At 43.3% G+C, this 24,584-nt stretch overlaps 1 protein-coding gene across 1 annotated transcript in view; it reads left to right on the top strand.

The window, feature by feature from the left end:
* Nucleotides 1-13,414: 13,414 nt before the first annotated feature.
* The window catches only part of LOC133344204 (arf-GAP with SH3 domain, ANK repeat and PH domain-containing protein 2-like), a 47,990-nt gene continuing 36,820 nt past the window's right edge, over nt 13,415-24,584 (top strand). Inside the window, 2 exon segments of the mRNA XM_061554248.1 lie at nt 13,415-14,404; nt 24,059-24,131. Of these exon segments, the coding sequence (XP_061410232.1) occupies nt 14,270-14,404; nt 24,059-24,131 (208 nt within the window). The 5' untranslated portion in view covers nt 13,415-14,269.

Genomic DNA, 24,584 nt, shown 5'->3' with positions numbered 1-24,584 from the left:
AGAGTTGAAGCAGCGTTTCAAGCGTATTCTCAAAGTCTCACGTTTAATTTTCGATGGTTATTAACAAAAAACGTCTCATTATTAAATGCATGCGGTGTGTGTGTGTGTGTGTTCAAACATGTATATGCTGGTTACATGGGTGTTACAATGCCCGGCCACTTTCTTACACGTGACACGCATGCCCTCTGGTGACTGAACTTTGTGAGAACTAAAATATATCTTCTTGGTTCTTTCGGTAAAAGTCACGTAGAAGGGAAATAATAAAATAATTAAAAATAAAACATCATAAAATAAAAGAGTGAGAAATTTATTTTATTATGTTTTATTTTTATTTATTTTATTATTTCCCTTCTACGTGACTTTACCGAAAGAACCAAGAAGATGAATCCCTGCAGTCACGAAAGCGTTCAATCGAAACTAAAATATAATTCACTGCACACTCCCCTAGTGCTTGCGGTGTTTCGGCATGGTGTGTAATCCTTGCTTTCCAGAGGCGTTCACAAATCCGACCGTTTGACCCGTCCGCCTGTCCATCAGTGGATATGCAACGTCGTTTTTGCGTTGGCACGCGGTGTGTAAAGCAGTCGCGTAACCCGTGTGGGGCAGGCAGGGGATGCCTTGGCTTCACCTGGTGGCCAAAGCTTACGAGTTGAGACTCCCTTGGCAACAACCGTGGGATGTAGTTTTCAACGACAGTGTAAATAAAAAATAAAACCCCGTCTTTAATACGCGGTTTAAATTTGTGTCTATGCAAATACTTCAATTTGCGCTCCACGTTTTATTTTAATTCAATTAGCAAACTGTGCATCGCATATTGATTTGGATGTTGTTGTCATAGGGGCCGTCCATAAATGACGTCACGCGATTTTGGACGATTTTTGACACCCACCCTCGTCACACGGCGTCACAAAAAGTCAGACCCCCCCCTCAAATATGACGTCACAAAGCTCTGCCCCCCCCAAAACCATATTTCCATTTTGAAAATAAAACACGCTTCAAATCGCTTTATACTATTGTCATTGTAGTGCCTATTTAATGTGGCGCTGCACTCTGATGTTGTAGGAGTGTTGTTATAACAATTAGTGTTTTTATAACAATTCTATATTTATTTAAAGTTGCGCATTTTGATGTGACGTCCCATTTCTCAAACCCCACCTCCTTGTCACAAATGTCTGACCCCCCCCCCCCCCACCAGGTGCGTGACGTCATTTATGGACGGCCCCATAGTGAAAAGAGGCACTACGGAGCTGTAGGGGTTGCATTTTGCGCTGACAGCGTTACAGGTTCGAGACCGTGAGTGTAAAGATGTGATTAGGCAAGATTACCTGTGAGAAAAACAATAGCCTAGGTGCGACCGTGCGAGTCAAATCAAATATAGGGGGGGGGGGCCCCCATCTGACCGATTTCCGCACCTCCTGAGCTGATAATGTCGTTACGCCACTCGTGTAAAGTGGATGCGTTCAGTTTCCCTCTGCCATACATCTGCAGCAGTGTATTTTATATTAATTCTAGATTTGAAGCTTTCGTGACTGCAAGGATTCATACTCTTAGTTCTTTCGGTAAAGTCACGTAGGTAAAAAATGGAATTAAAATTAATAAAAATAAAACAATGAAAATCACGACGTTTCGGAGGCAACACAAGCTTCCGTCTATGTAAGGTACAGATATTTTGCTGTGACGGTTTCACCTGAAGACGGAAGCTTGTGTTGCCTTCGAAACGTCGTGATTTTTATTGTTTTATTTTTTATTAATTTTAATTAATTTTTTTACCTACGTGACTTTACCGAAAGAACTAAGAGTATGTATTTTATATTCTCCTTGATTTCGTTTTAACGTGGATATCTCGGGCCCTTACACGTGCAGTTTAATATAGTATCAGTATGTACAAGAACATGTGAAGTTACGCCACATTATCTGATATTTCTTGAAAGCCTAACTGGTTAAACTTCCCACCCCATATTCTATATAGCTGCAGAATTACAATTTTATCTTACGTAGAAAAGTTGAACTGAGAGAATGGATCTTCTAAACTCTGATGTCACACTTGTAGTCACCATTGATCACACACTCTCATATATGTTTTTCGATTCTCTGAACTCTACAGGGCCTCCTAATTCCACCTAAACAACATCTTCAATATATGCCCCTTCCTTGCCCCATTTGCTTCTAAGGATCCGTCCATAAATGACGTCACGCGATTTTAGACGATTTTTGACCCCCCTCCCCTTCGTCACACGGCGTCACAAAAAGTCAGACCCCCCCCCCTGAAATATGACGTCACAAAGCTCCAAATCGCTTGAAACTATTGTCATTGTAGTGCGTATTTAATGTGGCGCTGCACTCTGATGTTGTAGGCGAAAACATTTATTAAAAGTCTATTTAATTAAGTAGAACGTGTTGTCTACATTCATTTTAAGTTGCGCATTTTGATGTGACGTCACATTTCTCAACCCCCCCCCCCCCTCGTCACACATCGTCACAAGTGTTTGACCTCCCCCCCCCCCAGGTGCGTGACGTCATTTATGGACGGCCTCTAAGACCCTTATTCATATCTTCGTCACCTCTCATTAAGAAGACTGCATATTTATCCAAACGATCGGCATACATCGATACCAGACTACGTACCCACACACAAACATACATATACATATAACCACATCACCACAGTACTTTGATGCTTCCATTGGTTCCATATCAAATCCCACGCAAACTTCCATATCACCCGTGGACTTGCCCCCTGCCGACCTGTCTCCTCTCATATTGCACAACGCCCTTTCACATGCTCTCAGCTCCAGCAATCAAGGCCTTCTGTAATAACCTTATCAACCTCAGCTCAATGGAAGGGCGTTTCTGCCTCCTTTTGCCATTTTGCTGTGGAATACGCTCCCTTCCAGTCTATCCATGCGACCCACTCCCTGTCCCGAGTCAAGTGAAAGCACAAAACCTTCATTTGTGTTTGTCCTTTGTCCTTTGACAGCCCGTTCTCTATCGAGTGTCTTCAACCACTACCTCACCATGACAACATTCTGTATCTGTACCTGCCTTTTCACAGGTTTCAAAATGAATGCGATGTGCAGCATCTTAGGAGGTAGATGCATTCATCATCATCATCATCATCCGGGTTCATGGCACAACAGGATGAAGGTCTCCCGAAGACATCGCATTCAGTTGCATTTATATTTGTTGATTTGTATTGCTGTTGTACATTTCTGTGTATCGTAAACGAACAACGTATAACACTGTAATCAATGTATATCAGTTAACATGTTTTGTACTCGACTAATCTTTCTATACACAACTGCTTCCACGTCTGCCCTTCATCTGCTTAATTCTGTGTTTATATCTTCTCTCTCTCTGCATGTGCTTTTCTTTCTCCCCTCACCCTGTGTTCTTGTGTGCTGTCTCTCTCTCTCTCTCCCTTTGCTGTGTTTATTTCAAAGTATTCTTCCCTCTCATGAAAGTATAATGCTGTACGTGACCCTCTGACAGAATAGCTAAGTTATGCCTTGCTATGCAAGAAATAATTTATGGCTGCACTATGGGATGCATCTACCAGATATTGGCTCGCACGGTAATCTGCTAGCAGAGCTGGTACAATTCCAGAACGTGAATTACTATTGCACAGAAGTCGTATGTGTGTTGAACTTCTTTCGCAACGTACGTAGCCAACCGTGCCAATCAGAGGTGCGGGGGAAGGACAACAAACTAATCACACAAAAAACATTGTCTAAAGAAATTAGTTTTCAATGTAACGAAATTAGTTTTCATGAAAGATGTACGTGTAAAAGTTGAATTTAGTGCTAAATTCTGCGACAGCCAGGACTTTATCACTAATACAGTACACAAATTACGGGGAGAAAATTAAAGTTACATATTAAGTCCTTTTTGTTACTTTGATATCTGAAAAATAGCCTACTTACTTAATCATCTGCAATGTGCCAGATTTCATCATATCTTAGAAGCTAAGCAGAGTTACGTCCTTATATTGCTTGGATGGGCAATCACCATGGATACAACAGGTGATAAATATTCATATTCTTAGGTTTTTTCGGTAAAGTCACGTAGGTAAAAATTTAAAATTAAAATTAATACCTACGTGACTTTACCGAAAAAAACCTAAGAATAAGAATCCTTGCAGTCACGAAAGCTTCAGGTGATAAATGTTGCCTTGTCAGCGGGTTCATAGTTCATAGCGGAGGGCGCAACATCGCTGCGCCACTATCTTATTTACTTCTCAGATTTAGTGCAGACTCAGCAGATTCACAAATGTAGCTCCACCAAATTGTGAGTTGTGGCTTGAAAGATCTGCCTGTCGTGACACCTCAGTGCCAAGAGCACATCACAGTGGGGCACAGCACGTCCAGGGTTCCATGTGCCTCGTAAGTCATTTACATATCAATTTTCTTCAGATTGGCATATTGACTATGAATTGTAATGGTGCCTCAGCCTGGCTTAATGAAACATTAAAATAAAAGTCACCCATGAATATTTCGACGATTGTATTTTTTTTTATTTGTTCCTTTTTCCTCTTAGTCCCTATGCGTTTATATGTGCTCTCTGTCCCTACTCTGTCCTGTGATTTATTTCCCTGGGCTCTCGCCTCTCTGACAGAAGTCTAACGCCACCATGCTGAATAGCAAGTTATGCCTCTCTGAGCCAGATTCTATTTCTGGACCCCTTAGATCTTCCAAATGTTGGCTGCTGGCAATATTTGCCAGTCGTGCTCGTGGATTTCCTGGATATGAAGTTGCATCGGTCAGCTCAGAGAACATGTCTTCTCAAAACTTTTTCAAACAATTCATCACACACATATGCCATCCTCCCCACAGTTGGCAGTTCATAAAACATTGTGTTAGCGACCTTTGGGGGTGGATATAAGAAATATGCCATGGACCAGAGCAGAATTCAGTCCTCGGGGTGCCAATTATGTAGTGATATGTGGCGTGACTTTACCGAAAGAACCAAGAAGATGAATCCCTGCAGTCACGAAAGCTTTAAATCGAAAAGAATAAAAGTGAGTTATGTGATGACATACATATTAAATATTATTGGAAATTTATCTTTGTTGACGATTTAAAAACAATGGTACACCTCAAGTTTTACCATCTTAGATGGTGTCAACAAGCACATAATTTGGTCTGGGTCAACAAACTGAAATTTGTGAATTGAGCTTACAGCTACCTGATTGATATACGCCCAAATGTATGTACATGTACAACATTTTGGGTGCATTATGCCAACCTTAAGCTGTAAATGGTCATACGAATTGTACCTGTGATATGTACCTAGGATGTTGTCAGCCTACTTACTCTAATTTATATTGGAATCAACTTATTACCCTGCCCAAGTGATATAAAAAAAGTCTAGCCCTAAGTGTCTGAAATACAGGTGCATATGACACAATCCTAGTATTGAAACAATACTATTTACTAGATACGTATCAATATAGTATGCTTACTGTGCATGTATATACAAGATGTTTGTATAGGAACCCTTTCTATGTATTGCGGGTGTGGTGGAACATTTCAAGACATAGGCTGCAACAGATTATCACAATCAAATACACACATTGATTAATTTTAGTATAGTCCAGCACCTTTGTACCTCTTCGGTATTGTGACTCCCCCAATCAACACCACTGGTTCTCAAGCCGCAACCAGGGACCGATGTCTCCTGAGCACATTCAAATGTCTCCTGCACCGTATCAATGCTGCAAACTGCACCGACCCTCAAATGGTTGATAACCGCCGGTCTCATCTTTACCATCAAGTGAATTGTTTTTCTTCTACAATTCCGTTTGCCCCTTGAACAGTACATTGAACATGAATTCTGCATGTAATTTTCATAAACCTGACACATCTATGCATCGTTTTGCATTGATATATAGATGCAATCCTCACCCACGCTAACCATATTCCAGAGCCAGAACCTTTGCTTATCATGCGGGGCCCCCTAGTGGTCCAATCTCTCAATTTAAGTTCAACGTCATCGTCAGCCATGATCTATCCGCGGCTGGATGAAGTCCTTTAAAATCTGTCACCATCCCTGAGATGCCACGATCCATCTCACTCCTGTGCATGGATACATGTTATGGCTCCATCTCCACATTGGCCGTTCTCTTGTACGTATTTCTCCATTGGCTGCCATTCCATTCCATTCTACAGAGTTAGACTAATGGCCTTAATCTAAGTTGTCTTGTGGTTGTTATTGTTGTTTGACTTGCATCCCACTGGGATTTTTGCACATTTTTGTGTACGGTGCTTTTCTGCAATATTTTACTGTCTTTTCTTGGATTTCTGTCTGCACTCAGTCACATATTCACTTTAAGATGTTTTTTGTTCATGTTTGTGTTTTTTGTTTGTTGCGGTTGCACCCGATTCAAGAGCCGAATGGCTCACAGGGCTGTACCTAATAAATAAACTTGAAACTTGAAACCATTATCAGTCTTATACATCGGCCATCATCCCTTCTAAAACAAAATATTTCCACCTATTATTCTTCACAGTCAATGATTTCAAATGTAATGTGTTTCAGGGCAATTTCCAGCATGCTGTAGGAAACTGCAGTTACCGAGAAACATAAACCACGTCCACGAGAGGACGTGCCGCTGATTATGCAATCTTAGGCTATGTATAGTGTTCTAGATTTGAAGCTTTCGTGACTGCAAGGATTCATATTCTTAGGTTTTTTCGGTAAAGTCACGTAGGTAAAATTTTTTTCTAAATAAAAGTATCAAGTACAGCTGTCGTGGCTGTGACGGTTCCACCTGAAGACGGAAGCTTGTGTTGCCTCCGAAACGTCGTGATTTTTATTTTATTTTACCTTTATTAATTTTTTTTACCTACGTGACTTTACCGATAAAACCTAAGAATATGAATAGTGTTCCCTCGTTACTCACGAGGGATACGTTCCGGAAATGCTGGTGAATATCAAATTTCTCGGATAATTATACTGGCCTACGAAAACCCAACTTTTTAATGAATTACCTCAAATAAATACATGAAGAAGCTATTAAATCAATAAAATGATCATACTATTTTTTTGTTCTAATAAACATAGTTGAAATAATTTTTTTTATTTAAGTATTAAATAATATTTCGATTTAAAGCTTTCGTGACTGCAGGGATTCATCTTCTTGGTTCTTTCGGTAAAGTCACGTAGAATGGAAATAATAAAATAATAAAAATAAAACATAATAAAATAATTCTCACGACGTTTCGGCCACAACGCAAGCAGCCGTCCTCAGGTGGAGAACAGGTCTGTCGAGAAGACAGAGTCTGAATGACACACCCCAGGCTAATAATAGTTCAAATAATAGTTCATGAATTAACTTACCTTAAATTATGATGATACTGTGCATCATCACTTATCTCATCACTTTTTCTCTCTTTAGATACAGTCATGTAGAGTTCCAGATGCGATTCGCAGATAGCCAACATCGCGGATAGCAAGTTCGTGAATAACTTTTTTTTGGTGATACAGCATTGGCAGTGGTGCACAAAAAAAACCTCAATACATTCGTGAATAAGACTACCTTAACAGGATAATAGGTGACGTTTTGGAAGACTGCACTTTACACCATGGTGTAAAATCCAGGCTCATTCTCTTATACACTCGAAATCTCTGGCCTCAATGTGCTTTGAGGAGGGGCCAATTTCCTGTACAGGGACTCCTCTAGTTACGAAGATTTGACTTACAAATTTTCATAGATACAAACAAACCTGTCTTGCTTGTTCGGACCAAGAGTCGTAAGTTCAACCACCGCGCAATAGATTACAGTGGTGGCATCTACATCTCCAGAACATGAATAACCAGTGGCATCTACATCTATATGAGACCATACAACTTTTAAAGCCATTATCCGTGTTAATTGTACATGCCGTACAATAATGTTTAGAATCGTCAGGTGTAAAGTTGGACTTACGAACAAATCGACTTAGAAACATACCTCTGGAACCGAACTCGTTCGTAAGTAGAGGAGTATCTATACATGTGTAGTGCTATAGCGCTGGCTGCTGGCGGAAAAGGGTAACTGTGGTGTACGGAAGTACTCATGTCGGTAGGCCACGATATGTACGAGAGGGGGACATCGAGGGGAAAGGTCACAGAAGGGGCCCATCGGGAAGCCTCCGGCGTGACCGAATCCGCCCCAGGCCACGCCCCCCTTCCCGATCCTTCGGGAAGGCCCGAGACCCCAACCACGTGACCCCCCTGGGGCCCCTGGCCCCCCTTTATCCGGTCACGTGTCCTGTTGGGTTCACGTAGAGTGTCACGGCCTGACACGACCTCCGTGACACCCGCCTACAGCCCCCATACCGAGCCAACACAGTAGTGTCGTTCTACTATACTACACATTGTGAAAGTGAACAGGTTCAATTCTTATTCAAGATTCAATTCTCATACACATTAACTTTTCTTAATATTCCCTATGCTGTATAGTGAACCATACAAGTGTAGAGAAGCTCCCACGGACGTACTCGGAGACGGAGGTAAGTTAAGGGCTTTCGCCAGGGTTTATTAAAGCTGTTACAATAACACACAGGGTACACAACTCCCAGGGGCTAGGGGTCCTACTCTGAGTCTGGGTCCCTGCCGGCTAGCTCCGGTCTCTCTCTCTCGTGTCGGATCGTGGACTCTGCTGACTCCACCGACCGGAGAGAGAAGCACCTCTACGGCTACCACCGGCTTCTCCCCAGACTCCCTATTCGATCCCTCTCTCTACCCCTGGTTCCCTCTTCACCCTGCTTACTCTACCCGTTCCCACGGTGACCCCGCTTACGTCACGGGGTCTCCCTTAAGTACCCTAGGAGACGTGACGTCATCGCACTGAACGGCACACCTGACGTCACGTCCCCATTTTACTCCTCTACACAAGTAAAGTAGCAACCTTCTTATGGACAAAGCTCCCACATTTCCGGGAGGCTCAACTTCGACACCTGGAGAGCTGTCGGCTTCTTTAAACTGTTAATACCCACCTATCTACTAGTGCCGCTCCCAGCGAGTGGCCTTTATCTTTCTGTTGCATCCAAAACCAACCAGACGTTGGGTAGCTTTACTTTGAATGTATACTGCAATCGGGAATTCACGTAAAGTATGGTCAAATGACCCCCACGATCCGTACAGGTGCTCATCAAGCAAATGAGGTAATCATCCAGTAGTGTCGCTTGACAAAAGCGCTGCACGTATACAGTGTCCAATATCCTGCGTGGGGCATACACGTGTAGGCTACGGCATAGAGTACTTGTAGAAAGAGGCAGTACAATAAGTAGGTCACAGCAACATCTGCGGTGAGTTTGAGTTAAATTAATCCCTTGAATGCATGGGGGTTACCCCTGGCACTCCAGCCTCACAGAAGTGCAAAACAAAAACCAGTGATGTATTGCCCTAACAATTCCCCCGAAAAGATCAGGACCCTCTTCAAAGTGTGTCTTGTTCTGGTGCTTTCCTGGGTAAAATAAAGCGAATCACATTTCAGGGAGGTCTTGAGTTGGCAACCCGAGCTCCATCAGCCCTGCCCACCTTAGCGTACGGCACTAGCACGAGGATGTGGAACGGGGTGACTGACCGCTTATCGGCTCCACATATTTTTCCGACAACACCGATCGAATGGGACTTCCATTTCTCCACTTGTATGTATCGTGAACTTCTTTCGCAACTGTACGTAGCCAACCGTGCTAATCGGAGGTGCGGGTGGAAAGACAACGATCAAGCAATGAGTTTTCAAACTGGATTTAAAAGTGCATAGCTCCAGTGGATTCCTAATATCGGAAGGAAGAGCGTTCCAGGCGGTCGCAAGTAGCGCATCTGAAAACGCGCGATGCAGTTGCCCGTCTTTGTTTGATGGCCAGCCAAAATCTGCTGCTGCGAGGATGACCGGATCACTTGAGATCTCAGAAAGCCAATGAGTGGATCAATAAAACTAGACTTTCCATTACAGTACCGTATAAGCTTTTCCCGTCATATGAAATAATTCACGAGTAGCCTCGCCCACCCCACTTAGGTAGTAGCCCCAACCTTGAGCCGTAATCACGAATTCCAGCACGCGAGGAAAGATTTTTTTTTAAACCGAAACTGCCGGGTTGCCTATCCCAGCCAAACCGCACTGAACGAGCTTATCACGACCCAGTGAGTGTGAGCAGCCGTTGAAATATTCGAATAGGGATTTTCCGTGATATTATATTTCACGATATTAAGATTATTGCGATATCAGCTTCCCATAGCTTTGTAATTGTACTCGACATTTTTTTCTATTTTACTGTTTTTATGAGCTTTTACGTACGTCCAGTAGGAATAAAATTGACTCAAAATCAGGTATTCGATTGCAAGCTCACTTAAAGCTGCCAAAATGCGTATCATTGCAGATGCACACCACACGGTGTTTAACACATTCCTGCGGAGGGAGCTGGTAGGAACGTTGGGTTGCTCGGTCAATGGCCAGGGTCAACGGCGGCGTGGTGTATTCCGCAAATATGCCCGACTGTGAGGGCGGGCACAAGCCGGCGTGAGTAGGTTAAACGTTGAGTTTTATAAGGACACCACGGGGTGACCAGCCCCTCCCCACCCAGCCCCACCCCTCCCACCCCCACCCAGCCCCACCCTCCCCACCCAGCCCCTCCCTTCCCACCCAGCCCCTCCCCACTCTCCCCTCCCCACCCAGCCCCACCCTCCCCACCCAGCCCCTCCCCACCCTCCCCTCCCCACCCTGCCCCTCCCCACCCAGCCCCTCCCCACCCTCCCCTGCCCACCCAGCCCCACCCTTCCCACCCAGCCCCTCCCCACCCTCCCCACCCAGCCCTTCCCTCCCCACCCATCCCTTCCCCTCTCCACCCAGCCCCATCCCTCCCATTTTTGGATGCACGACGGACGGACAGAATAATCCCCTGTGGGCTGGTGTAACCAGGAGGTTACTACCAGTATTAAAACGCACAGATGCTGTGTGGCACAATAACCAAATTATATAATTGAAACAATGCCCACCAGAACGATTACTTCAGAGAGCCACCACGCGCTCAATTACTCCGAAACGTGTTTTGTAAAGCACTACTTTATTTACAAACCGAACATTTTATTAAGTTAAGTGACATGTCCCACACCCCCCCCCCGCCACCCCTCTATTTTTGTTCGTATTAAGAATGTCGTCATATTCTTTGCGTGTGTTTGATTTTTTTACGTTTTCGATCGGTTCCCTATTTCTGTAACGTGTAAAGCACCCACCGATCGCTACTGCTTTATTGGCATTGCGTCAAATGTAACCGACACCCTCTTACCGTGTAACAACATCTACACCGTCGCAGCTTACCGAGCCCTTCCTGCTGAATCACAATCTAAAAAAAATTAACCCGTAAAAACAAAGTTTTTCACTATAAATCCTTTATATGCGTGGCAGCGAACTTAATATAAACGATTTAAAAATATATTCGCCTGTGGAGGACGCGGGGATCGATCCCGCGACCTTTGGCATGGGAAGCGAGGGCGCTACCAACTGCGCTACTCCGCCACGGCCTGTGGAGGGGTTACGCTCTGGGCTCTTACACTGTGACGTTCAGCCAAAGCCATGAATGAGTTCTATTTGAATATATGTTAAATATTTTTTTTTGCCTAAAAAGTGTACAATTTTTGAAAAAAATTTTCACGAACATTCATTGTCTAGCACAACGAGTCTGTGTGGAAAATGTCAGCTCGATTGGATCACGGGAAGTGGGTTAAAAAACGACCGAAAGATTTGCACGGTCGTAAGCAAGCAAGCACGCAAGCAAGCAAGCACGCAAGCAAGCAAGCACGCAAGCAAGCAAGCAAGCGAACTTAATATAAATGATTTAAAAAGAGAATGAAGGCAAATATTTGTGTTAAAAGAAAAAAAATCGAGTTAAGATTAGCACCTTCGATTAGCACGGTCGGCTATGTAACGAGCGAAATAAGTTCAACATACATATACCGTACTCTTAGTTTTTTTCGGTAAAGTCACGTAGGTAAAAATTATAATAAAATAATAATACATGCTAAATAAATCAATTAAATCACGACGTTTCAAAAATCAGGTATTCGAAACGTTGTGATTTAATGATTTATTATTTATTTATACCTACATGACTTTACCGAAAGAACCAGAGTATGGATTCCTGCAGTCACGAAAGCTTTAAATCAAGCTTTGTCTATTTGTTTGTGTTTCTCCCTTGTGATGGGACTTTGTCGGATGAACGTTGAGATTTATAAGGGGCACGGGGTGACCAATAAGGTCTGAATTGATCTGTAATATAAAGGTAGGGCACCGATAAGGGGGTTGACAGGTATGCACACAGACGTACGATATCACGATATACTGCATTTCCAAACTGACCAAACGATTATCGTGGATCTCGATATATCGTGGTATCGCCATATCGCAGCAACCCTCGTATTGCGCACGAGTGTTTGAACCACAATCCTGCGGAGGGAGCTGGTAGGAACGTTGGGTTGCTCGGTCAATGGCCAGGGTCAACAGCGGCGTGGTGTATTCCGCAAATATGCCCGACTGTGAGGGCGGGCACAAGCCGGCGTGAGTTGGTTAAACGTTGAGTTTTATAAGGGCACCACGGGGTGACCAGCCCCTCCCCACCCAGCGCCACCCCTCCCACCCGCCACCCAGCCCCACCCAGCCTCTCCCCACCCTCCCCACCCAGCCCCTCCCCACCCAGCCCCACCCTCCCCTCCCTACCCAGCCCCACCCTCCCCACGCAGCCCCTCCCCTCCCACCCCCCACCCAGCCCCACCCTCCCCTCCCCTCTCTACCCAGCCCCACCCTCCCCACCCAGCCCCTCCCTCCCTCCCCACCCAGCCCCACCCTCCCCACCCAGCCCCTCCCCACCCTCCACCCTCCCCTCCCCACCCACCCAGTCCCTCCCTCCCCACCCAGCCCCTCCCTGCACGACGGACGGACGGACACAATAATCCCCTGTGGGCTGGTGTAACCAGGAGGTTCCTACCAGTATAAAGGGAAGGGCGAGATGACGTTCATCTTGGTGGGAGGGAGGGGAGGGGGAGGAGGGGGGAGGAGGGGGGAGGAGGGGGAGGAGGAGAGGGGGCAGGAGGGGGGGGAAGAAGGGGAGAGGGGGTTGAGGGGAGGGGGTGGAGGGGGATGTAGGGGGGGAGAGGGGGTGGAGGAGGGGAGAGGAAGGGGAGGAGTGGGAGGGAGGGGAGGGGGGAGGAGGGGAACGAGGGGGGAAGAAGAGAGGGGGAAGGAGGGGGTTGAGGGGAGGGGGATGGAGAGGGGAGGAGGGGGATGTAGGGGGGAGGAGGGGGATGTAGGGGGGAGGAGGGGGATGTAGGGGGGAGGAGGGGAGGGGCAGAGGAGGGAGGAAGGGGAGGAGTGAGAGGGCGTGGGCTTCGGGGGGGAGGAGGGGGTGGGGGGTGTTGCTGCCACTCTCGCCACTCCCACAACAGCGGTGGCGTCTCAACGCCCGAGTGCTGCTCTGAGCTCACGACGCCTGCACCCGCAACGCGCGCGCACACACACACGTGCTGCCACTTACACACGTGACACACGTGCTGCGACTTACACACACACGTGACACTCACGTGACACACACACACGTGACACTCACGTGCTGCGACTCACACACACACACGTGACACTCACGTGACACACACACACGTGACATACACACGTGCTGCGACTTACACGTGACACACACGTGCTGCGACTCACACACACGTGACACTCACACACGTGACACACACGTGCTGCGACTCACACACACGTGACACACACGTGCTGCGACTCACACACACGTGACACTCACACACGTGACACACACACACGTGACACTCACACACTTGACACACACACACGCGACACACACGTGCTGCGACTCACACACACGTGACACACACGTGCTGCGACTCACACACACGTGACACTCACACACGTGACACACACACACGTGACACTCACACACTTGACACACACACACGCGACACACACGTGCTGCGACTCACACACACGTGTCGTGCTGCGACTTACACGCGCCGCTCGGGTTCATGGTAAACGTCAGCTTCAGTGCAACAACAACGACATCGACATCGTCAGTCTCGCCACCGGCAAGCCATGAGCAGCACTTAGACAACCGATCGTCGACTGGCTGTTCACACTGCGTCCGTCATACAAAGCAAACAAATCGATAATAGTTTGAGCATTATCGGTAGCCCTGGCGTGGTGATAATCACCCGCAGCAAATCGTCATTTAGCGAGAGACGAGGGTGGTGGCTTCTGCTTGCTACAACAACAGCAGCAATGATGATGGACATGTTCAGTGTGGATGAATTCTTGGAGGAGTGTAGGGAGAATGGCACCAACTCCACCAACTCGTCGTCGACCTTTTCCTCCAAGATGAACGTCTACAAGAAGTCGTTTTCCAACATCGAAGAGGTGGGTCCTAACAAAGTTTATATATTTTTTGTATAAACACAACGATTTCCTCCTCCTCTCTCCCCCACCCCCCATGTTGCCTTGGTTGTTTTAATGTGAAGTCGTGTTTAGGTGGTGCCCGGGAGGGCTTCAGATCACTTTGTGACAACTGTGGTTCGCCACTGATGTTAGCCGCGAGTTAAGATATCGAACTTGGGGGGAGGGAGGGGATGGCGCTAAACACTAACAATCAATACGACACGCTATCGTATTTGGTTGGGGACAAACACAAACATAAACACATACAGACAAACATAAACACACAGACAAACAAACACAAACAACCACACACGCACAAACACAACCATAAACACACACACACAAACACATAAACACAGACAAACACAAACAAACAAACATAAACACACACACAAACACAGACAAACACAGAAACACACACAGACAACCACACACAAACACACAAACTAACACAAACACACAGACACACACAAACAAACATACAAACACACACAGACAAACACACACACAAACACACAAACATAAACACACACAGACAAACACACACAGACAAAACACATAAACACACATACAGACAAAACACATAAACACACAGACAAACACAAACACAGCAACACACAAACAAACACACACAAACAAACACAACAACAGCAGCAACATCGTCAGCGTGTATGATGCACAAGTCGTGCAACGTGTTTAAACTCCGCGTCCGATTGCCAAAAAGTGTCAACTCGCTCTGACAGCTTCGTCGTTTGGAAAACGGGAAAAGCCACTTTTTTTTCTCTCTTCGTGTCTTGAAGCTTTGGCAGCACAAGAAGGCTTATTGTTGTTGTTGTTCCTTGTTCTAACGCCATAGTCTCTTCCCCTTATCCCACCACCAGCAGATTCCGTATTCACAGTTGAATTAAACAATTGGGGAGTCTTCCCCAGTTCGGCGTGTTCACTCACGACCCCGTCGGAGTCAGAGACCGATTGACTGCCTTGCCCTGCCTTGTCTTGCCCTGCCTTGCCAGTCACCTGCCTCTCTCTCTGTGTGTGTGAGTGAGTGACTTGTTGCAGTGTTCTGTTACACGCAGGCAGATTCACAGCCGCTTCTCCATCACAAGGGGGACGAGAGCCGCAGTCAGTGGTGGTGGTGGTGGTGCGATTTGTGGACCTGCAACACAAAAACTGCGGATCGAATTCGTAAACCCATCAGAGACACGTTGAGATACACACACAGAGATGCATAGACCTAGAAAAAGGTCCGTAGAGATATAGGAAGGTATAGCTACAGTACACAGAGACCCAATAGAAATGCAGAGACGTATACAGATAGTACTCGAGTTACGATGATTCGACTTACGATATTTCGATCTTACGATGGCAAGTTAAGTTGTCTCGGTGTTCAATGCATGTTAAAAGTTATTTTTTTTTATAGCAGATAGGATTGCTTCCTGAAAAAACTTGCTATGAAATTGCAGTTCATGTCGGTAGGCTAAGAATTAACCTTGTTTCTTTACTTTACACTTTACTGTGCAATACAGTATTGTATTAATAAATACATACAGTATATAGTTTATACATTAAACTATAAACTATATATACTGTACAGTATATATAGTTTATACAGTAAACTTTATATACTGTAAATTGCTCTGTTTTGCTAAATTATCACCATTCTTTAAGACTCCTGGGTAGGCTAGGCCATCTTCGACTTACGATATTTTTGACTTACGATGGGGTCGTCGTAACGCATCTCCATCGTAAATAGAGGACTACCTGTACATTGATACACATAGAGATTTCGAGAACCATCGAGACCCATACCGATACTTTAAAGACAGGCCACATGAGACCGATCGTGGCCTTGGCAACCCAAAGTGGACCATTTAGTAAACTGCTGTGGTCTGTGCTTAGTTCAACAGAGGAGGAATTAGCAAAACGACACCAACTCACTCCTGGGCTAGCAGATCTCGACCATTTCGCGCCGAGCTTGTGAATACACTGCCATCACCACACTGCAAGAATAGAATTGTGTCCCGTTGACTTGAGGATTGTATAGTTTTGTAGTGCGAGATATTGCAGTGTATCCAGGATTATGAGATGCACTCTTTCCCCCCGTGATTTAAAGCAGAGTTGGGAGATGCATCTTATAATCTAGTAGATGTGAGTGTGTGTTGTATTGATTGACACCGGGCACAGCTTTGGGGGGTACGTTTTCCTTTCTTCTATGTCTTATAATCCCATGGAATAGGATTGTATACAAATGTTGAGTCAATTTATTGGCATCGTTTGATACGTGTGGTGGCAAGTTGCTGTTTTGATGTTAGGTCATGGATTTAATTTTAATTGTGTGCGGTACACACCTTTGTGTCATATATATGCCTCGGGGTGTAACCAACCCATCTAATGGCATTGACGAACTGGGAGGCACTTTAAAGTCATTGTTTTTCAGGTTCTTACAATTCCCTCCCATTGTAGCTGATGCCAGTTAGTGAGTAGGTTTCAGTGGTAAACTGTCTTGGACGTCAATGAGTTACTGCCAATGGAGCACTATAGTTATCTTAGGGAATTAATAGTTAATCTGTAAACAATTAATGGAGTAAACATACACAAACAGTATACCAACACTACTTAAATCCAGGGCCATAGAAACTTAGCACGCCTGACGTTGTTCCATTTGATTACTTGACAAAAAATACATGCACATTATCCTGATAATGCACTTTGCAGAAAGCCTACACAATATTGGCTAAGTGGCCCAATCTCTGTTATGTCGTTTCAGTGTCTCCATTCCCGTAGCTGAAAGGACAGCAGTTTCCAATGAACAATGATCTTGAGCCAGATTGTAAATGTGTATTGTGTGTACAGTGCATTATCCATGCATGCGGATGTGTGTGCGAAATTATTTAAACGTGTGATTGTAGAAGCGTAGGTGGAAAAGGTGCACGTGAAAAAAAAGTGCTGTCAGTGGACACGAAAATATAAGAGACTCATTAATAACGTCCATGTCGATGGCCAAGTTCACCCGTTTAAAATTGAGGTTTAATACGGTCTCGAAACCTGTTTAAATTACTTAAATAACACTGAAATAATTTAAAGTTCTGCATTTCGAAGGGTGGGAAAATATGAAGCGAATACACACTGTATGACCAAATAAATAAATAACCAACGTGTTGCTTACATGTACAGAAAGATAACCGACCACATTCCCAGCTACCTCTGTGATTACAGTTACACGGCCATGTGAAAGGCAGTGATAAAACTACTGCCCTTAACACAGAGGCTCGCAATCGGCAAGAGAGATCTGGTGTTCGGTATTTATTTCTGCCATGCAAGTCATATGTGTCAGTGGTGAGTGATAAAGTAATATTTGGCAGTGATAAATAATACTCTCATTCACTCCCATAGTGCAAAAATAATGATAATCACAAATAGTCGTTTTGTGACCACTCAAATGAATCGTATCGTATGTTCTCACCTGCTTCTGATTAAGTATAATGGTGTACAGTATTGGTGAATAGAAGATGACTCAAAATTGCTAAAATTACGAATTAAGAATGACTACCTGAATAAACTCAACTATTTATATTTTACCAGGTAAGGCCCACTGAGCTATAGCTCCTTTTTTAGAAGCGATCTGGCCACAAATGATATCTCAACGAAGTGGTTTATTACGTGGACATTTATAGGAGCCAAATAGTCTAAAATCGTGTTCTAAATGTGGAGGAGAAAACGAGCACCCAGAGAAAAATCCATGCGACCACGGGGAGAACAAACTCCAAATATACAGGCGTCGGGGTTGGGATCAAACCCACGTCCTGAATACAATTCGAGGTAGTTAACATATTGCCACCGTGGCGCCCAGTAAGGCTACTTGAGGCCAATACTTCGAGAACATCCATGTCATCCTCAATGAAAAGGCTCTACCAATCAAATGGACCTTTATCTTGAACTGATTAATTAATATATATGACAACATCCTCCTTCTAACGTCCCATGGGGATGAACTGCAGAACATTTTGAAAGACTTTAATACAGTGGAGAAAGCTGTAAGGTTGGGCAAAACAAAGTTCATATACGAGTTTGATTAGGTCATCTGAAAGAGGGATAGACTTAGAAAGCACAGCAGAATAAATATATCTAGTATGTCTAATGAAAGCTGTCAGTGTATTGTTAAATATTAGATTATTTTGTTGCCTGATCAGTGTTTGGGTTGTCAATTTTTCCATGATTTCACTATTAACATGAAAAAAAGTAACAACCACTGCATGGGCATTCTCTCTAGTCCGCATTGATAGTGGCATTGGCTAATGCAGCTTAATTTTCTTCTTTTATTTTTTTGTACAGCCCCTGATTTGTATCTAAATCGCACTAATAAGTGATTGGAGTGAATGTTGCTCACCATGTATAAAATAACACATTGGGCTGAGCTAGCTTAGCACACATCAGCTGCGTAACATTGTAGTATCTTTGAGGTTTGTATAACGATATAATTTGTCAGGTTTTATTTCTTTATTATTTATTGCGATGAATAATGCGATCCAATTTCTTACTTCCTGAGTACCCACTGCTCGGACCATGCAAGGGCATTTACTGTAGTTATTCACAGTGTGGTTTGAGATGGCGTAAGGAAGTGTGGTTCACCACTGGAAACAGTTACTTTTGCTACCTACTTGCCTTGTTAGCAGGCAGTCTTACTGCATCTTCTCTTGTAAACCGATGAAAAAAATAGTGCTGTTTGAAAGTTGGCACATTGCATTCCCACTTGTCAAATTGCCGTGTTGTTAACTTAATTTATATTGTGTTAACATGTTGCTATGAATAAGCCTAACCTACGGTTACTATAATTATAATATCATACGAGATACTGTTAAGCCCTCGTGTTTGTATGAGTTCGCATTAAGACATGGTAATTAGACGACAGCAGATTGCAAATTTCTTAGACGTCTTCTTTTTGAAGGTTTGAGCGTCGGTTTATTTGGCAATTATAAACCCTATATTGACGTTAAATTTAAATTCATGTGGAGGTTCTTTTATTTAAGTGTGGCATTTTATGATTATGTGTTGTGTTTAAAATATATTGATTATGGCCCTTTCAATGCTATAATTTCACATCAAGCTTCAGATGTGTCTGCAATGTTGGAAACAAGATATCTATACCCCACATTCAGTGGGGCTTCTCTCGAAAATATCTTGGGGTCTTCGTCAACCTTTCGAATCAGAGGGCATGTTGTGGCAGATATGGGATTTTAACAGTGAACCTATGTATATCCTCTTCCACTTGGGTAACAAAGACCACCGTGCTATCTTGCTGACCCATAAATCATACGAAATACCTTGTACATTATTTTAAATACGCCTTAAAATAAAAATGACATTGCAACATTGTGTTCACTCCACCAGTCCTTCATATGCAAGTTTACCACTTTGATTTGAACCATGTCTGTCTAGGCCTGCCTCTTGGTGTCTGTCCTAGTACTTTCATATCTTATGGTCTGAGTTTACTGTAATTTTATGAGAAATCCTGGCCATCTGAGTTGACTTTCCACAGTTGGGTGGGAGGCACTCCTGTAATGTTTTCGTTGATCTCTTTATTTCAAACCCCCATGCAGTCATATGGTCCATGAGAATGATCTTGCAATCGAATTGAAACATGATATATGTTAATAGCTTAGTTAATGGAAATGTATTTGTATATACCATATTTTTATAATTTTGCATGTTGAATAATGTATACAGAAGATGTATTTTACCAATCCAGGCATTAAATATTTATCAAACATGACCATACACATCTGAGCTCTGCTATAAATAGGTAGGGCATGGTTAACATTCTTGTACAACCTCAGTCAGCTGGTGACTTTTTTCAGCTTGCTGGTGGCATTTGGTTCTGTGCTCATGAGTATAGTGACATAGCAATCAAGCGTTGCTTGGGAGTGGTTCTGCTTTGTTGGCCATAAATGTTATGAAGACATCACGTACCAATTGCACAGATTAATACCTTTCTCATATCACGTGTTGCACCGACATTTCACCAACCCATTAGGTTTTTGGAAGAGTAATTTGGTATTCTTGGATCTTTCGGTAAAGTCACGTAGAAGGGAAATAATAACATAATAAAAATAAAGACGCTTTTTGACAGCTGTGTTCTTCACCTCCTGAGGACGGCTGCTTGTGTTGTGGCCGAAACGTCGTGAGAATTTTTGTTACGTTTTATTTTTATTATTCGATTATTTCCCTTCTACGTGAATTTACCAAAAGATCCAAGAATATGAATCCCTGCAGTTACGAAAGCTTTAAATCGAAAAGTAATTTGGTAGTTGTGGAATGTTTGACTCCACGTAGGAACGTCACAGCCAAAACACGATATTGGAGCAGTGATTGGGTTTCCCAAAATATACCTTCTCATTTTAGCTTGTGGGTCTTATTTGATGCATTTGCTCATGCTGCCTTCCAACTCCTATTACTCATTCCTGTTACCCTGCAATAGAACGCATTGCTTTTGCCAGTACTGTTCTGCATGTAAACTCAAGTGGTAGAGCAATGAATACATTTTCAACCGTAGCGTCGCAACTGTATAACTTTTGCAAACCCTGGTATGACACGTGTTAATTATACTATAATTCAGAGCTGGGCTATCTGATTATTTAAGTCATTGATTGCACTGCCTATTATTTAATCGATTACTTGACAAATTGCTAATCACCAAAAAGTTACGATAATTCATCTCATCAATCTCATGCCTGCTCTCAGGTGTGCCTCTGGGTGGGAAGTTATGGGCGGAGCATGGTGACATCATGTGCTTGATCATCTCAGTAACCCAAGTATAGTAATTGACCATAAAAAGAGTCTTGGATTTTAATCTTTGGACCATTAAATCTACAGGGTGGTCCAGATGGCCTGTGATCCCAAATTTAATTATCTAAAATTTAATATTTTTAAAGTGAGGTTTATTTAAAACAGAAATTAATTTTACAAAGAAAAAACACAATTGTTAGGGGTCAATTAATTTGGGGTCACAAGACGTCTGGACCACCCTCTAAATAAACGATTAATAGTGCGATCTCTAACTCTAATGTAATACTGTCCTGTCTAGTTGAAACTACTTTGTTAGTAACATATGCCGTAGTTTAATAGTGACGGAAGGGCACGAGAGAGTTGTATGCAAATATGAACTGTAGTTTTTGCATAACGTGTTAAGATCATAAGATATTTATTGTCAAGCTGTGGCGGGTTTTGGCTTGCCTGCATCAGCTGCAGTGATGTCTGATAGTCGCTAATAGCAGTGAGCAACGGTAACATAAATACGTTGTCTTAAACGTCTCATATGAAGCATGTGAATGTGTCGTCGTTTAAAATCGTGGTCACTGCTGAATAGGGTGTATTACCAACGCGTTGTATGCCAAAGGTGTTCATGAAACTTCTGAGTTGCCACTTTGGTAAGGAATCTGAAATTTCTGCATGTGCGAGAATGTATTGGGTGTGTGCGAGAATGTATTGGGTGTGTGCGAGAATGTGTACACACTGCGGTCGTTTCAGATCTGCACACTTGAGCATTGTGCGTGGGTGATCATAGCGACCAAATTCCTCCGGCATCTCGATTTTGGGAAAGCTTTTGAGGCAGGCTTCTGCCGTGGGAGCTCTTGTCCAACACGTTTGCAATTGCACCACCGCACATATGGACACTGCCCGATGTCTCTCTCTGGGCCAGTGCACTCTGATTACAGAGGGTCGTGCTGGTTTATCTGTGCCCTAACCAAGGCTGTTTCCTTGCTCCACACCTCGGCGTGTTCGACCGACAGAGGGCACGTGGGAGATAGTGAGTGCTGCTTTGGTTCACTTGCTGCACACGGAAGGGCAGGGATTGAGAAAATGTGTCAGGGTCCCTAAATAATGGCAGGGTGTGTAGGGCATGTGACTGCATGTCTCATATGCCAAAGCTAGCTTAGGTGACTCAAAAGGCATGTGCTTAGACTGGTTGTGCTTTGCTGGCATGGGTTACTGCAGCATCATCAGCCTTGGTATATACGCAAAGGATATATATGTTTAAAAAATGTTTCAAAAATGTTACCTTGTGTGTGGCATGTTCTAAGTGAGTTTTTTTTTTTCAATTCTGAACTTCATACCGCACTGGGGGAAAAAAAAACTGTCCACAAGTCCATTCTAACTGGAAAGGAAATTAGCCTTGTGATGTGTGTGCATTGTGTAATTGTGTGTAATGCTGTTGTGGGAGCATGGGAGTAACTGTGACAACACCTTTTGGCTGCTGCAGCTTCTGTGATTGAAAATATTCAAAATGTTTAAAATATATTTCGTGGAAATTTTTTTCTTCGGAATGCAAACAGCCTTTAGATACAAAATAGAGTACTGCACTGCTCTCACTGATATTAATGTTAAATGTAACTAAATCAGTCTTTTCAGTTTTTTTGGTATGATGGCCCCCCAATGAACACCACTGCCCCCCCCCCGCACCAGGATACTGAGGCTACAATACGTAAATTTATCACGTGTCCACGACTAGCGAACGTTGTGTTAGTAAGGTATTTATTTCATACTCTTGGTTCTTTCAGTAAAGTCACGTAGAAGGGAAAAAAAACATTGTTTTATAAATTTTTCCCTTTTACGTGACTTTACGGAAAGAACCAAGAATATGAATCCCTGCAGTCACGAAAGCTTTAAATCAAAATGTATTTGTTTCATGTTGTGTTTTAGTGTGTTTTGTGTTAGTTAGTTATTATTTATTTATTATTGTGTGTTTTTTTATCGCAACGTGGCATTGACATTCCCAACGCATATTTGACATTTCTCCTGCACAATATCTATGCTGCAGGCTGTGTCTCTCCTGAAGGCTGGTGGGGGGGGGGGGGCTCGTTGCTAGCAAACTAAAACTCACATGAAAAATATGTAGAATTTCCCCGAGTTTACTTTACATTTAAAATAACAATAACGCTTAAAATCAAGATACTAAAACTACATCTATCTCTTTGGTTCTTTCGGTAAAGTCACATAGAAAGAAAAAAATAAATAAAATAATAGCATACGACGTTTAGATTGCAACACAAGCAATCATCATCAGGTACAAATGAAAGAGAAAACAAACCTATGTAGGCTTAAAAATATAATGCAATACAACACAGAGAGTCGGCTAACATATGGCGATTGCTTGTGTTGCAATCAAAACGCCGTACGCTATTATCTAATTATTATTTTCTTTCTACCGTGACTTTACCGAAAGAACCAAAGAGTAATTCCTGCAGTCACGAAAGCTCCAAATCAAGTTTACATCCATCTTGTCTTGCAGTACGTGCTAAACTAAAGTAGGTAACTCATACGCACGTATTGCACTCGTCCGGTAATTACAATTGAGCACAACGAGTTCAGACGTAATGCGAGGACTGGCACTGCCATGCAATCTCCTTTGTGCAGCCATCACACTTCCCTGTTAAGTCCTGGAGGGTTTAATTAATCCCATATTATCTGCCAACATAGGCCACGTGCTTGTTAATTCAATGTTGTCCGTAGCGTAATTAGAGCAAGCGTGCGCATTGTTGCGAAAAGGCAGTAGCCGGGGATATCGCATCCATTTTGAATAAACAGCAGCATGATTTATTGATTGATTGCTCCCTAACCTAATGTCAAATGTCTCCTCAGGCGCTGGAAACCGATCGCGGGTGCTTGCAGAAGATGAAGAAATACGTGAAGACTATGTGCACCTCAGGACAAAGTACTCAACACAATTTTAGAGGATTGCTTCATTACAATTATAATCAGAGCTTAGTTAATTTTTTTTTCACATTTTTTTGTTGTGGATTTCACACCTGATGATGATTGCTTGTGTTGCAGTCGAAACGTCGTGAGAATTGTATTGTTTTATATATTTTTTTATTTTATTATTTCCCTTCTACGTGACTTTACCGAAAGAACCAAGAATATATATTTCCAAAACAGATGACTGCTATATCACTGGTATACTAGTGCGTAGTGGTATTCAGCTGACTGACAGTATGCACGTGACTGAACATGTGTTAACGTTGTAAGGTTACACATATTTACTCTAACCAAATGCACGCCATTGTGTGTATGCATGTGGAAATATTAGCGAATTGAAATAGTTTTCCTGTTTAATTGAGCATGGGGTACACAGTTCATCTGCTGTTTATAGACCTGATCCAGTGGT

Source organism: Lethenteron reissneri, chromosome 19 (assembly GCF_015708825.2).
Source record: "Lethenteron reissneri isolate LAM-NWPU_2019-01 chromosome 19, ASM1570882v1, whole genome shotgun sequence".
In the NCBI taxonomy this organism is placed as follows: Eukaryota; Metazoa; Chordata; class Hyperoartia; order Petromyzontiformes; family Petromyzontidae; genus Lethenteron; species Lethenteron reissneri.
Note: the sequence above shows the minus strand (reverse complement) of the source record. Positions and strands in the feature narration are given on the sequence as shown.